This window comes from Penicillium manginii, assembly GCF_028828005.1.
Source record: "Penicillium manginii strain IBT 31320 chromosome Unknown utg000004l:1.0-7231830.0:1.0-7236170.0, whole genome shotgun sequence".
NCBI classification, from domain to species: Eukaryota; Fungi; Ascomycota; class Eurotiomycetes; order Eurotiales; family Aspergillaceae; genus Penicillium; species Penicillium manginii.
The window spans coordinates 2,304,419-2,318,236 of NW_026643105.1; the positions used below are offsets into that span (position 1 = coordinate 2,304,419).

Below are 13,818 nucleotides of genomic sequence, written 5' to 3' on the forward strand. Positions count from 1 at the left end.
CAGCGTGGTCACAGTTTCGCTTGCTTGGAGCTGCCCTTCTCGGCATCCTTTGCTGGCGAAGCAGCAGAACCTTCGCTGGAGCCCTTGCCGGCATCAGGCTTTCCAGCGCCATTCTGGGATTTTGACTTGCTCCCTTGTTTCTTCTCGGCAAGTTCGCGCTCTCGCTCTTTCTGCTCCTGCTCGAGTCGCTCTTGTTCCATTTCCTCCATGTGACGGAGATCGTCCACGCTAGGTTCGTATAAGTGCCAGATTGTGTAATGGGGCAGCCCGACGACGGAGAACTTCATGCGTTTGGCCATCTGAAGTACGTCAGTCATTGTAAATAGATAAAGTGTTATGACTATGATGTTTTCTTACCTTGCCAAAGCCTTCCGTCTCCGCATGCTTCTCAAAGCTAAATGCAGGGAAGTGAACGCCTGCGCGGAAAACGCGGGCCTTTGCTAGGATGCTGACACCTCCAATGCCATCCAGCTCCATTTCCATATCTGGGTCGCCGTATGGGTCACGCAGGTAGGCAAGGTGGGGTCGCCATGTCGCATACTCGGCGTATCCCTCCACAATCACCGCGTCTTCGTCGAGCGTGTCTGCCAATGCCAGAGCGGTCTCCGATTCTTGCCATGAGTTCAGGTCGTATGGTTGCTCCCCTCCCAGCCAGTCAGGAAGTGGTCGCCAAACATCTAGGAACCAGTGGTCAGTGGCCAGAAAACACGCAAATCACCCTCAGAGGCTGAAACTTACTCGGAACCGTGACATCCTTATTATGGCGCATGAGATCTTCGATGATGGTGAAGGGCGCTGTCTCCACATCTGCATCTCGCCAGTAGACCCAACTGTGGGTAGGACGGAGCGTCGCACTGAGCAGCCAATTTCTGGCCTGGGCCATCAATTTTCGCCGACTAGCCTGGGCCTCGAAGCCATGACGGCTTTCGACATCCTGTTGCACTTTCTGCCCAAAGTCCTTCTGAATTACGGAGATCTCTCCGTAGCTCATCTTGGGGTCCGGGTCGTTTTGAATCTCTGTGAGCATACTCGAGAGCATTTGGAGGGTATCATCGCGCGAATCGGAGACCAGGAAAGCGAGGTCGATTAGGTTGTGAGGGTAGGTGAGGTTGCGGAGGTGCGAGAAGAACATTGGGAGATGCGAGGAAGCATCCCGCAGAGGGGTCAACATGAGGACACGCTCCCCGCGTTCCCAGCCCTTTTCGGTGCCTTGCACTTCGGAGAGATCATAATATCGAACGGTTTGGAGCTGAAGGTCTTCGGAGGAATGCAGGAGGCCCAATGATAAGGTAGGGAGGATGAAGGCGCGCCATGAGGGAAAAATGAAGATTGTCACTAGGAAGGAGACTGCGGCGAGAAGGCATAGTCGTTGGAGGAGCTGCCTTCTGCGTCGGAGGGCGGGTTGTGAGCGTGGCTGGAATCTAAATCATGGAAATTGGTCGTCAGCATGGAGATCTATCATTGTCATATGCAGCAGGCTTAGGTGGGAAATTTGTGGGTGGATCGCGCAATGTCAACAACGAGACCACTGGCCACGGTCATCGCGATGCGATGCGATGCGATGACCTGGAATTGGACATACTGGTTGGGAGATATAGAAAAGGCCGATCCACGAGGGTAGGCGGAATGGCCTTTGGAAAAGGCGTGAGGCCTATTCATGGTTCACAAGGATTCTCACTGCATTGGCGTGGGTGTTGGCGCTGGGGCGGGAAGTAGACGGGGCCAGGGTGGCAGACCCCCGGTCTATCTCGAACACCGAGTGTAGGGGGATGGGGAGATTAAAGTGATGTGGCAAGGAGATTTCCTTTCAAATGAAGAACAAACAAAAGGACAATGTCATTCAAATCCAGCTGAGAAGACCAGGGTGTCAAAATGAGTAAGAGTGGTGAAGTGAGGAAGACAACAAGAAGAGCGTGCGTCACTCTGAATCCGGCCGGCCGGTTGCAGCCACCGATGTAGATTCCTCTGCACTTTGCACTCCTGCACACTTCGTATAATGGATGTGCTTACAAAGTATGGAGTACCTAGGTAAGGACATCGTTATCTTCAATTAGATTGCATTGGGCTCGAACTTGCTTTTGGTGAAACTACCCCTTCCAAGGTTTATACTAACTAACTATCTACAGATGGAGGCGTTGCTGATCTTCTCTCTAGCGCGCCTCTTCCGACTCGTTCTCCAGTCCTGTCACTGCATTTTGAAGTGTATTCATCGACGATGGCGATCCCTTTTCTTTGCCTCCCTCAGCCTCTCGCATCACTTGCACTAATCGTCCCGCCATCTGTGGTCCATTGCGCAACGTTGACATGACGGATGCGGCCTCATACTCACTGTCCAGGATATAGTACCGTTCCCTCTCATTATTCTCCACCGTGTCCCGTTGGAATGCGACCTTGGCGATCACCTTGGCTGGAACACTGGCCTTGTTGATCGAACTACGGGAAACCATGCGCAAGAAGGGCCGGAGTCCGGTTCGTGTTTGATGTGCGACTCTGACCGACAGGGGCGCCCCAGTTCGAAGATGACTCCCGCCCGCAATGCCCCCTGGGTCAAGGGTGAAGATGTCCAGCGGGATATTTCCTGTCTAAAAATCCCAAGTACAACGTTAGCGGTCTTGTACGATTCGGTCTCGGGAGGGCGGGGCTGCGCCGTTGCGATCGGTCAGACTTACACAGGCCAGGCTTCGACGTAATGCATACAAGACAACACTCGCGATCAACTTGCTGCTACCGAATCGAATATTGCCTTCCTTGGCGCTCAGCGGAGTTCCAGGAGGACGACTGTCTCGGCCTTGATTGTGGTCGAAGTAGTCGAGTCTGCCGTAAGACGCCGAGGAGCATCCGACGTACATCACTTTGGCTCCACCGTCCACCGTTCCATCGTCAGCCCGGAAAGCTTCAAGGAGACCGACGGTCAGAAGAAATGGAGCGAGGCAGTTGATCTGGTATACTGGATCAAACCCGTCCAAGGTGAGCTCATCAACAACGTAGGACGCAATGGCGGCGGAGTGAATCAGATCGACAATAGGAGGAAGCTCTCTCCTGTGTACCCGATCCACCGTTTGACCGGCAAATTTAGTGACTTCTCGAAGATCAGTTAGATCGAGAGGAAGTACCTCGATGGATCGTGGCCCGATGAGGCGAATTCGTGTGGTGAGAGCATGGACATCGTCGGCTTTGGGATCTCGTGCTGTCAATAAGAGGTGTACAAAAGGTCGTGTTTTGGCAATGGCCACAGCGATCTCTGATCCTAACTGTCCATTGCCACCCGTGATAATAACGGTCCCTGTCAGTGCTCTTCCCATGTCACTGTCGATATTTCGGTCTGCTAGAAGTGTACTCGTGTCCAGCGAAACAGGGCCGCCACAGATTGCATAGGAGAGCCTGCTCTTATGAAACGCTGGAATGATGCGATTGAGGGGAATTTTGAGCCAAGATCAAAGAGCATTGAAAACAAAAACAGATGCAAACTGAAAAAGGGCCCGCCAATGCGCTACGACCCAGACAGGGCTATATACGCCATTGAGGGAACCGAATTGTAGATCTACTGCGTGTCCCGGACCAATGGCCTCAATGGTCCATCGGCGGTCTCAGAACCGGCGTGTCTCAGGCTCATACGGCTGAGTCCGTGTCTTCTGGAAGAAGAGACAGTGGATCAATCAGATGCGGCCACAGGCGGACATGCCTTAGTGCCGCGTAGCTAGCGGAGTGGCCGGCCGCAGGGAAGAGAGAAAAGAAAATATTTTACCGACCCCATCTGCGCCCCCAACAGAGACAAAAATAAACCCTGTCAACCTGATGAGGTAGCAACCGTGAATGATGACATGTTTCAGGCCTTTGGTGGACAACATCACTGACTTGGTATAATCCTCGTATGTTGACAGACTGTCATCGGCAAGCAGATGATCAACCACGATTGGGTTCGCAGTTCACGATTGATCCGTGTGGGCCAACCGTGGAGCGCCGTGGAGCGTCGTGGACTTGCCGATCGTTCGCGAGCACCCTGGACGATCTCATCGTGGCTTGACAGCTCAGCAGCCGAGATCGAATTGTTGTCAGCAGTGCCCAGCACAGAACCCCCACCCCGACCGGGGTTTCCCTTTCATCCACGCATATCTTAGTCATATCCTGGGGGCAATTACTGGATCCAAAGAGTTGGCCCAACAAGCCAATACGAATAATGAAACGGCTAGAATCAAAAATAGTGGATCGAGATGCCGAGGGCCATACCCGTGGGGTACAATAAGGTACATTAAGGCGATCCATGGTTCCAATAGCGGAAGATGCTAGGATGATTTGACCACCGAGTTCAGCCACACAGCAAAGGGCGGAGTACCAGGAACATTCAAACAAAGAAAGAGAGAAAAGAAGCAACGAATAACCATTATTATCCTGCTGTCAACCTACGCCCCTCCCGTCAGTCTCAGCACCGGGGCTCGGCTCGGCCCCCGAAGGTACCATATATCTGAAATTGATTCCAGGTCTAGCGTGGAAACCCAGACACGAGGTGCCCACGCTAACACCTAAGTTGGAGGAAATGGGACATCCAATTAATATGGTGTGACAACACGGTCACTCTTGGAACTCCAGATGCCCAATAGAAACATCCACTAAGATCTTAACATGTTGATCGCGGTGATTGATTAACGCCCTGAACCCCTTCTCTGCCACTTCAGCCATCCCGATCTTGCTGGTGATCATCGGTCGCGGCTTAATCTTGCCTAAAATCCAAAAAAAGTAACAAGTTAAACCATAGACACGCAAAAGACTTGTCATTTTCGGAACAAGGCTTTCCTTGGAAGTACCCCACGGATGGCAAAGGGTCCGACTTACCAGATGTTATTGCTTCAATCACAGCTTCAAAATCTCCCTCATCATATACCGCCGCACCTGTTACATGTTTTTCTCCGAGTACTACATCGATAAACGCATTAATGATCGGCTTTTCGTCCCACATTGACACGATCACCGCCGTTCCACGGGCCCGAAGACCCGCCATGACTGTATCCAGTCCAGCTTGCACCCCGGATGTTTCAAAAGAAACCGAAACACCCTGTTGCTGCCTGGTAATCTCACGGACTCGAGCAACGGCATCTACTTCCCGGGGATTGAGGACATGAGATGCACCAAAGCTCTGGGCAAACTTTCGACGCTGCTCAGAGATCTCGACCACGATGACGGTCTCAACTCCTCGAGCTTTCAACACCTGCACGATCGCTAGTCCGATGGGACCAGCTCCAACAACTAGAGCCGTGTCTCCAGCTTTGAGGGGGCTGCGACCCACTGCATGCCATGCGACGGCGAGAGGCTCCACCAAGGCTGTTGGCGTCAGCGAGGACCAAGTTCCATCATACGACCCCCATCTGACATACATACCTCCAATATCTAGAGGCATCGAATCCGGAAGCTTAATCGCGTGATTTTCATCGATGACAGCATGGTCGGACATGCCACCAGCCTCGCCTGTAGTTGGTCAGATCTATAATGCATCCGGGAGTTTCTCGACATACTGCTATATCCAATAAATCCCAGGCTGCTGCAAATGTTCTGCCTCCCCATAGCGCACCGCGAGCATGAGCCATCAGAGAGGTTTGGCTTAATGGCTACCTTGTCTCCAACTTTCAGGCTAACCACGCCCTCTCCGATCTCCTCTACTGTCCCACTGAACTCATGCCCCAACGTTGTCGGGAGTTTGGCCCCCGTGATCGGATGTGGGTTGACAGGAACTGCCGAGGGACCGGTGAGATACTCATGGAGATCTATTTTAATGAGAATTTGAAATAAAGGAAGGGCTACTTGATGATTTACCGCTACCACATATTCCCACAAAAGCAGGTCTGATCTTTGCAAAGCGTTAGCAGCAGCCGACCGAGTTGATATAGCTCATATCACGACCTGAAGTTCATGATGAATGATATCTGGATTACCTTAACCTGGCCCTTTCCACAACTAGGCTCACTGACCTCATCCAAGCGGAGATCCTCCCTGCCGTGGAAACGAAGAGCTCGCATCACGGCCGACACCTACCGGGTAGAATGATTGACTGGGGTATGTCTTCGGCTAACGCCACAGAAGGAGAATATAAATCGTCAAATGAATTTCAAGGGTCACCCCGCTTCTCGTCCACAAATATCTCTCGGAGATTTTATTTTAAATCCACCTGCATGCGATCCAAGTTGGTATTTAAATCGCCTCCTCACGGCTGTCCCTTATCCGCGGCCGGGTAGAACAACCCCTCTTCCCCGCGACCCCACGGGGTACCACTGATCCACCGCGGAAGTTGACGAATACCCGTAGTCTTTTTGACTTGACGAGGGTCGGAATTGACAGCCACTGCGGAACAATACTGTGCCTTTTCTGACTAATTTTTGACTAATTATGTGCAAGACGCCTGTTCCACGTGATATCTATGCAATGAATTGTGTCACGGGAGTACGGAGAATGCATTTTCTTCTATTCCGCACTCGCTCTACACTATATGGGGCAGTATTTGAGTTATATTAGAAATAAAACATCCACACTTGAAGCATATGTGTTTAAATATCGCATCTAATCTTCAATCCATTTCCGGCACTCTTAAGTGAAATCACGTGGTGGGGCAGGTGAGCAGATAACCAGAAGTTCACCCGGGGCGTACTTGAGCGAGAATCATAATGTGAAAGGAGGAGATATTAGATCAGAAGATTCCAAGGTTGATGCGCTTTTCATTATAGATTATTTGATGGCGGAGGCTGAGAATCCGAGTCAACTAGGTGGCTAGCCGTTGCCCACATAATTACCATATATATAACCAATCATCCCGCACCTCATTTAGACCAACTTAATGGGTCTTCAGGTACCCGAACCAACTTGTCTTCTCTTTATCTAAAGATAAAATTACAAAGACAATCATGACAAAAAAAAAAGGTTCATGTTCCTGGATCCTTCTCGTGACCTCGTCATTGATCGACGGAAGCAGTAGTGCCGATCCAGGAATGTAACCAAAGACTCGGCTTGGAATGCGACCTCGTGGAAGGCATGGCCTGGAACTTGGAAGTGGCGATCAGCATATAGACCGCTTTTATTAGAGAGCAAAGAAAGAGAATTCGCAGTGTTCGTTAGACGAGGTATTTGTGGAAGATATTGTTGATAGAGAGGAAATAGAGCTGGGATGATGAGTTCAAGTATACAATTGACAATAAACTTCAACTTGAAGTTATGTATACCATCGGACCGCTTTAAATCGCTACCTACTATCTGAATAGACAGTCCATGGGTCGGGATATCTATCTATGGTACCCATCTCGCTATTCCTTGGTCTGGACCCAGAGTACGTTTCGTAGGACCTCCTCCGAGCTTTCTCAGCAAGAAGTTGCCGGGATTGGGCTTAATTCATCCGGAAAGAAGCCATTGAGGATCCATCTTGTCTTCAAACGAATGTAACACTCAGCCTTGGAAGCTGTACTAGTACTTTGTTCATACCCTTATATGCCCATCAGTTCCAACCGTCTGAACTTTATTTTTCGATACTCGATCTCCAATTCGCCTGGGCGCATGATTGAAGTGATTTTAAACATGCAATTACTCGCTCACTTATACCTCCTCATTGTCTCGGCTGCTCTCATAGCAGCCCAAGACCCGACACCCGTCGCGACGCCAGAGGAGGGTGGATGTGCATCCCAGCAGTAAGTTCGAAATTACCGATCAATTGCGGGCGAATATTTCGCTAATGAAAGAAGAATCGTGGATCAATGCGTTCTGACGATGAGAAATGCACTGGCAAAATGCCAAAATGACAACTGGGATTGCAAATGCAGCGCCCAAGCGAACATCGCCAAGTGAGTCCTTCATGACCCCGAACGCCTTTGACCGAGATTGTTTTTCGTCATTCTTCAAGCGATTAGCTAACGTTAATAATCTGAGTAGCTGCTACGTTGATTGCCTCAACAACAAGGATAGTTTCTCGGCTCAATTATCCAGCGCGGAGATATGCGCCACTGCCAACGCATACGACGCCGGACTAACAAACGTCCCCGCTACTTGGACCACACCCGGCCCTGCAGCGGCGACCCCGGCACAGATCAGTGATATTGACGACGACGAATTCGATACCAAGAAGTCGGCATCTTCTAGCGAGCCTACAAAGTCATTGACGGAAGAAAAGAGTGCGACGACGTCGGAGGGGGCTGCCGCTGGTAAAGCTGCTGGAAGCTGGTTGGCTCTCGTAGGGTTGGGAATCGGAATGGTCTTTTGAGGATGATTTTGCATTTGAACAGAGATGTGTCAGGACTATTGATCAGATTTAATCTATTCAGTGAAAATACAAGGACTGAAGTTAATAAAAGACTTCCTGAATATGGCGAGAAATAGTGGTAGAAGCTTCGGAGCATAGTAGTACTACAAGAGGAGAAATAATTGAGAGGTATATGATTGAATTGATTGAAGAACTTCTAAGAGACCAGCTCGAAAAAAAATAAAAAATAACGTTACTTGCTTTTGCGGGTTAACAGCCCCTTCAGAGCCTCCGTTTCGCCCTCCATCTTTGAGACCCGTAGTCTCAACTCATCGCGCTCTCTTTTCACACTTTCCAACTCGTCTTCCAGGGTTTTCATTCGGTCGGCACGCCTCTGACGACATCGGCGAGCCGCGAGCGTGTTGAGTCTGCGCTTTTCGACGCGAGCTGAACCAACACGGCCCAGGACTTCATCACCCTGCGAGGTTGGAGGGCTTGATGTCGACGCGGATCCTGGAATCTGAGATACAGGGGAATGCTGAGATTGCCCGTCTGCATGGAGTGTTAGGAATAGAATCCGTTTGCCAATAAATGCGATATAGTCTTACCTAAGGAATTTGGTGGGCTGGGAACGAGAGGAGAAGGGGCGAAACTTTGGGGGTCATTGGAAGCTGAATCCGAAATAGAAGCAAAGGTTGGGGTCATGCCATATCCCAAGTCATTGACAGCTACGTCAATGTCAGGATAGGGCACTGAATGATCGGCGGAAACTATGTCCCAGTCGGTATTGGCAAAGGACAGGTGCGGTTGTGTCCAAAGATCCGACTCTTGTGCAAAGGTAGTGGTATCGAAGGGTTGAGAGAATGGCGCAGTCGTGGGGATAGACGGCGGCACCGAGGAGAGCGAATAGAAGTGTTGTTGCTGAAGGTAGGGGGAAGAATTAGGCCTCGGCAGAGAGTCCGACTCCTGGAGGCTTGAGAAGGGACTGTGATTGAGAGGGCTGCCAGAAGATGGCCATCGCCTGGAAAACGGCTGCGGTGCTGGTGCAAGTGCAGGCCGCCATGATGAGATCGTATCAACGGGCCTAAGCGGGCCCGGGGCGCTGGATTCTTTAAAGGAGGATGAGAGGTGAATAACCTCTTCGGAAGCTGGACTCGGTCACGAATGGCCGATGAAGAGTGTCCTGAGGAAGAAATGAAGGGCGGCGATTGCGAGCGAGATATAAGCTGGGGGCGTGGATCGACGGTTCAGGCCGCCTCAGGCCGCTCAGTCTGGCTGGGCACTGCCCCCGCCGTTCCACTCGGTGATTGGCTGATACCGACACGACTCATTGTGACTCATTTTAGTGCGTGCATTCTAGATTTGGGTGGCCAATCACAGCCCTTCCAGTCGAGGTATTCACAGTGTGCATAGCGTCGTAGGGTCGTAGTTGGATCTGAGACCACAGCTGCCTAGGTATTATTATGCGATTTTCAGGAGGAAAATGTAGATCACGATTTAAATTTACACACTAAGGAGTATCATCGAGGCCTGTATTTTGTGCAGATATCTTAATTATTAGCGTGAGTCTTCAAGTTCATGGCATTATCACAGATAACTATGTGTGGTTGTACTTAATAGGTGGTTACCTAGGTACCTAGAGCCTACCTATACATACCTTTTAGCATGTTGAGGCAGTGCAATTGCTATTCAAGCTGATGCAATTCCTTGCGATCTACCTAGGTATCCAAATAACTAGCAGATGATATACTAGTAGTATTTACTCAGCATAGTAGCGCTAGTATAATTAAGGTTCTTCTCTCTTAGTATAAAACGGTTTCTTTTTCGTTCTCCTTTTGTTCTTCAAAACCCTTGGGTACAAAGTACAGATTAATGCTGACTGATGAATCTAACTAATTTTTATCTTGCATATCACCTATAAAACTATATTCTGTGGTCTTTTAAGGCTCTCGTAGGTATCAGATGCCCAAACCCACTCCTAGTAATACAAATTACAATAGCAAAACTAGTTCTATTGCTCTTGTCAGATACATGTAAAATGAACTGAAGCTATCTAGTTAAGGCACTATCATTGAGAATCTCATTTTCCCAGTTCCAGATGTCAAAATTTTCTAGTATACTTGAAGTAGAACTAGTTATATGACAGCGCCACTACAAGCAAATTGACGCTGAGTCATCATGTGAAGCTCCGCGAGGAAATCCCAACAGGACAAGCGGCGGCGGCGGATACCAAGAACAATCTGGCTTTAATCAGACTTAAAAAACCGCCCAATTGCCCAGCAGATCCCCCGTGGGATCACCCATCAAGGTGTCGGTCTTTAGGTGTGTTGGCCTATTGCGGGCCCGAACCACAACCCCGCGGGTCCAATCGTTAACACAGTTCCGTGCCCCTCTTCGATTTTCTTTTCTTCCATCTCCTCCACGCGCATTCATCATGGCGACCGCCGCTGCCCCCGACTCTTCGCTCCTCTCTCTCCTCTACCGCTCGTACCCCAACGTCATCTCCCCCGATGCCACCGAGCCCGATTACCTCCACGCCACTCCCAAGATCTTCTCGCAGACCTCCTACACCAAACCCGAGGAGGCTGATGTCAAGCAATGGCTCAACACCGTCTCCGGCCTGAAGAATGCCATCGCCAAGGATGAGAAGCCCGTGCTGGAGAGCATTTTGGCTCAGCTGAACACCCACCTGGCCACCCGCACTACCCTGCTCGGCGCGAAGCCCTCGGTCGCCGATGTTGCCATCTACGCTCTGGTTGCCCCGCTGGTCGAGAAGTGGTCACCCGAGGAGCGCACCGGTGAGAAGGGATACCACCACGTCGTTCGTCACATCGACTTTGTCCAGAACTCCAAGGTTTTCTCTCTGCAGATCCCCGAGGAGGAGAAGGTTGTCATTGACGTGAACGACGTGCGTTTCGTGCCCAAGCCCATCGACCCCAAGGAGGAGAAGGAGCGCAAGAAGCGTGAGAAGGCCAATGCCCAAAACCCCGAGGCTGCTGCTGAGAAGCCTCTTGTCGTCGGCCAGGGCAAGCCCGGCAAGGACCAGAGCAAGGCTGCTGAGGCTGCCGCCGCCGGTCCCCCCCAAGACCAACAAGAAGGAAAAGAAGGAGAAGGCTCCCAAGGCCCCCAAGGCTGCTCCTGCCCCCGCTGCTCCCCCCTCGCCCTCCATTATCGACCTGCGTGTCGGCCACATTCTGCGCGCCATTAACCACCCCAATGCCGACTCCCTCTTTGTCTCCACTATCGACTGCGGTGACGCTCCCGGCTCCGACAACACCTCTCTGGATGAGGAGACCGGCAAGACCGTCCGTACTGTCTGCTCCGGTCTTAACGGTCTGATCCCCCTGGAGGAGATGCAAGGCCGCAAAATCGTTGCTGTCTGCAACCTGAAGCCCGTGACTATGCGTGGCATCAAGTCCGTAGCCATGGTTCTGGCTGCCTCTCCCCGTGTCCCCGAGGGTGGTGACGCCCACGCCGGCCCCGTCGAGCTTGTTAGCCCCCCCTGCTGATGCCCCCGCCGGTGAGCGTATCACCTTCCAGGGCTGGTCCGAGGGTGAGCCCGAGAAGCAGCTCAACCCCAAGAAGAAGGTCTGGGAGACCTTCCAGCCTGGATTCACCACCAACGGTGATCTTGAAGTCTGCTTCGACAGCAGCGCTGTCCCCGCCGTTGCCGGCCAGGAGGGCAAGCCCGCCATCGGAAAGTTGACGACTGCCTCTGGTGTTATCTGTACCGTCAAGTCCCTGAAGGACGCTACCGTGCGGTAAAAAGCTGCGGATATATCAAAATACCACCCCATTAGTGCATACCCACGAGAAGACGAAATAAAAATAGCGCTTTTCAATTCAATTATTTTGTTCAAGCATCGACGTCCATGTAAACACCAATTAATGATTGCCCCAGACATGGGTCGGAGAGGGAAGAAAATAAGGTATGATTATGCAAGGAAATGCTCATTGAAGATACTACTTCTATGGAAAATTTTGACAATATCCTACAGCCTGTCGGCGACTCTCTATCGGGCCATTATTATGAGGCTGAACTTATCTCCACCACCACCACGTTCTCTTTCTATTATCTCGGGGAGGCAAACCCAAGAGATGGACCGCGGTGGTCAAAGACAACGAACAGCGCCTTGAGGAAGACATCGCCGAAGATTTGGAGACTAGAGCCCGAGTTGGATTGCACACCACCGTAGCACACTGAAATGATAATTAGCCCAAGTCTCAAACAATAAAGAAAAGCCACGAGAACCTACCTTTGCCACCAGTGGTCTTATTTGTTCCGATCTCAGCGAAGTTGATCAACGATCCGGGAATGGTCGCTTGGAACTTATTGCCAATCGCAACAGACAGATTGGGAAGGTCGGCGTCGCAGGAAAAGATGTAACCGCTCACGCTGTTCGAATACTGAGCCCAACCGGCGTAGTATGCCTTGGCAACCTGAGGGCTAACGAGCATGAGAGAAGTACCGGTGTCTGCAATGGCAGTCGGGGTGTCGGTGATTGTCTGTAGAGATCCATCACCCACGGCAAACTGCGCGGCCTCAAATTGCCAGAACCCATTCGAGCTGTCGACGCTCACGTTCACAAGGGAGCCGGAGTACTTGTCCTGGTCGATTTTGCCGAATTCATACTCGCCGACGCCTTGGCTCTTCAGGCGGGCTGTGAAAACGGGCTCATCGAGGTCTGGAACGAGGTTATCGAAGAAGGTCTTTTGTGGGCCGGGGTCAAAGGTGTTGATCGAAGTGAAGCCGAGACCGACAAGACCGTTTGAATTCACGTCGGAAATGAATGAATCTGAAACCGAAGTGGGCAGACCGAATACTTGGTTCTTGACCGTTGCGCCGCCGATGGAGACCACGTCCTTGGCCAGACCACCCTGGGAATTGGAGGAATCGCCATATGAGATCTTGAAAGTACCGTCCACCTTTTTGTAAGTGCTTGACTTGCTGGGATCATACACTGTTCGGTTTGAGACCATGGACGCTGGAAGTTCCGTGTTTAGGACCCACCTATATCATACATGGTGATCAGTATGTTGTTTCGCAATGGTATGGAAGTACCCAATAATTGGACCGGAGAAGCTTACATATCAGAAGATCCGGTATCGAAGTCCATCACGACCGTCTGTCCACCAATCTGGACTGGCGATACGAATTCCACATCGCCTTGGACCGAGGTTGCGGACACAGAACCAGTCTGATCGGTCTCATCCGAGCTGTCGGTAAAGGAGGCGCTCTTGCTTGTGCGTGTCAGATCAGCAAAAGGCTCGAAGTCATCCAAGTCAAGACCACTGAAATCAGTTGAGACGATACCGAACTTGCGGTAAGCCTTGCGAAGAGCCGCCGGTCCATGAGCGACATAGTCACTTCGTCGAACACGCTCAACACGAAAAGACTTGCTTTTCTGTTGAGGATGGAGAGCAGCGGCCGGCGCTGCTAGAGCGTCATAGCTCAGCGAGAGGAAAAGTACCAGCGATATAATCAGATACATTCTGTCTGATCTCGCACGCACTCAAAATAAGTACTTTGAAGAAGCTGAATGACCCGGGCCAGCCAGGGAACTCGAAAAGCGAACGAGTGAGGAGGTAGTTAGAAAAGAGACGAAGAA

At 51.0% G+C, this 13,818-nt stretch overlaps 7 protein-coding genes across 7 annotated transcripts; 2 read left to right on the top strand and 5 right to left on the bottom strand.

The window, feature by feature from the left end:
- Window positions 1–8: 8 nt before the first annotated feature.
- N7533_004583 (ANP1/MMN9/VAN1 family protein) lies at window positions 9–1,659 on the bottom strand (the record flags this gene model as incomplete). The annotated part of the gene is made up of 4 exons (XM_057101233.1): window positions 9–299; window positions 358–677; window positions 739–1,421; window positions 1,583–1,659. 4 exons carry the CDS (start codon window positions 1,657–1,659, stop codon window positions 9–11), a joined length of 1,371 nt encoding a protein of 456 aa, XP_056960863.1.
- A 491-nt stretch (window positions 1,660–2,150) lies between these two features.
- On the bottom strand, window positions 2,151–3,302 carry N7533_004584 (glycosyltransferase family protein; the record flags this gene model as incomplete). The annotated part of the gene is made up of 2 exons (XM_057101234.1): window positions 2,151–2,582; window positions 2,670–3,302. The coding sequence occupies 2 exons, from the start codon at window positions 3,300–3,302 to the stop codon at window positions 2,151–2,153; spliced, it is 1,065 nt and encodes a 354-aa protein (XP_056960864.1).
- Window positions 3,303–4,569: 1,267 nt separating this feature from the next.
- N7533_004585 (2,3-butanediol dehydrogenase) lies at window positions 4,570–6,008 on the bottom strand (the record flags this gene model as incomplete). Its single annotated transcript, XM_057101235.1, has 6 exons — window positions 4,570–4,718; window positions 4,831–5,316; window positions 5,374–5,460; window positions 5,508–5,756; window positions 5,806–5,839; window positions 5,961–6,008. The coding sequence occupies 6 exons, from the start codon at window positions 6,006–6,008 to the stop codon at window positions 4,570–4,572; spliced, it is 1,053 nt and encodes a 350-aa protein (XP_056960865.1).
- Window positions 6,009–7,551: 1,543 nt separating this feature from the next.
- On the top strand, window positions 7,552–8,230 carry N7533_004586 (GPI anchored serine-threonine rich protein; the record flags this gene model as incomplete). Its single annotated transcript, XM_057101236.1, is given in 3 exon segments — window positions 7,552–7,648; window positions 7,667–7,814; window positions 7,903–8,230. The coding sequence occupies 3 exon segments, from the start codon at window positions 7,552–7,554 to the stop codon at window positions 8,228–8,230; spliced, it is 573 nt and encodes a 190-aa protein (XP_056960866.1).
- A 232-nt stretch (window positions 8,231–8,462) lies between these two features.
- On the bottom strand, window positions 8,463–9,355 carry N7533_004587 (uncharacterized protein; the record flags this gene model as incomplete). Its single annotated transcript, XM_057101237.1, has 2 exons — window positions 8,463–8,761; window positions 8,818–9,355. Coding segments are annotated over 2 exons (837 nt in total), but the record flags the coding sequence as incomplete, so codon positions are not given.
- Window positions 9,356–10,643: 1,288 nt separating this feature from the next.
- Window positions 10,644–11,974, top strand: N7533_004588 (putative cofactor for methionyl- and glutamyl-tRNA synthetases; the record flags this gene model as incomplete). The annotated part of the gene is made up of 3 exons (XM_057101238.1): window positions 10,644–11,279; window positions 11,314–11,700; window positions 11,750–11,974. The coding sequence occupies 3 exons, from the start codon at window positions 10,644–10,646 to the stop codon at window positions 11,972–11,974; spliced, it is 1,248 nt and encodes a 415-aa protein (XP_056960868.1).
- Window positions 11,975–12,281: 307 nt separating this feature from the next.
- On the bottom strand, window positions 12,282–13,704 carry N7533_004589 (pepsin-like aspartic protease; the record flags this gene model as incomplete). The annotated part of the gene is made up of 3 exons (XM_057101239.1): window positions 12,282–12,409; window positions 12,466–13,220; window positions 13,298–13,704. Coding segments are annotated over 3 exons (1,290 nt in total), but the record flags the coding sequence as incomplete, so codon positions are not given.
- Between the last annotated feature and the right edge of the window lie 114 nt (window positions 13,705–13,818).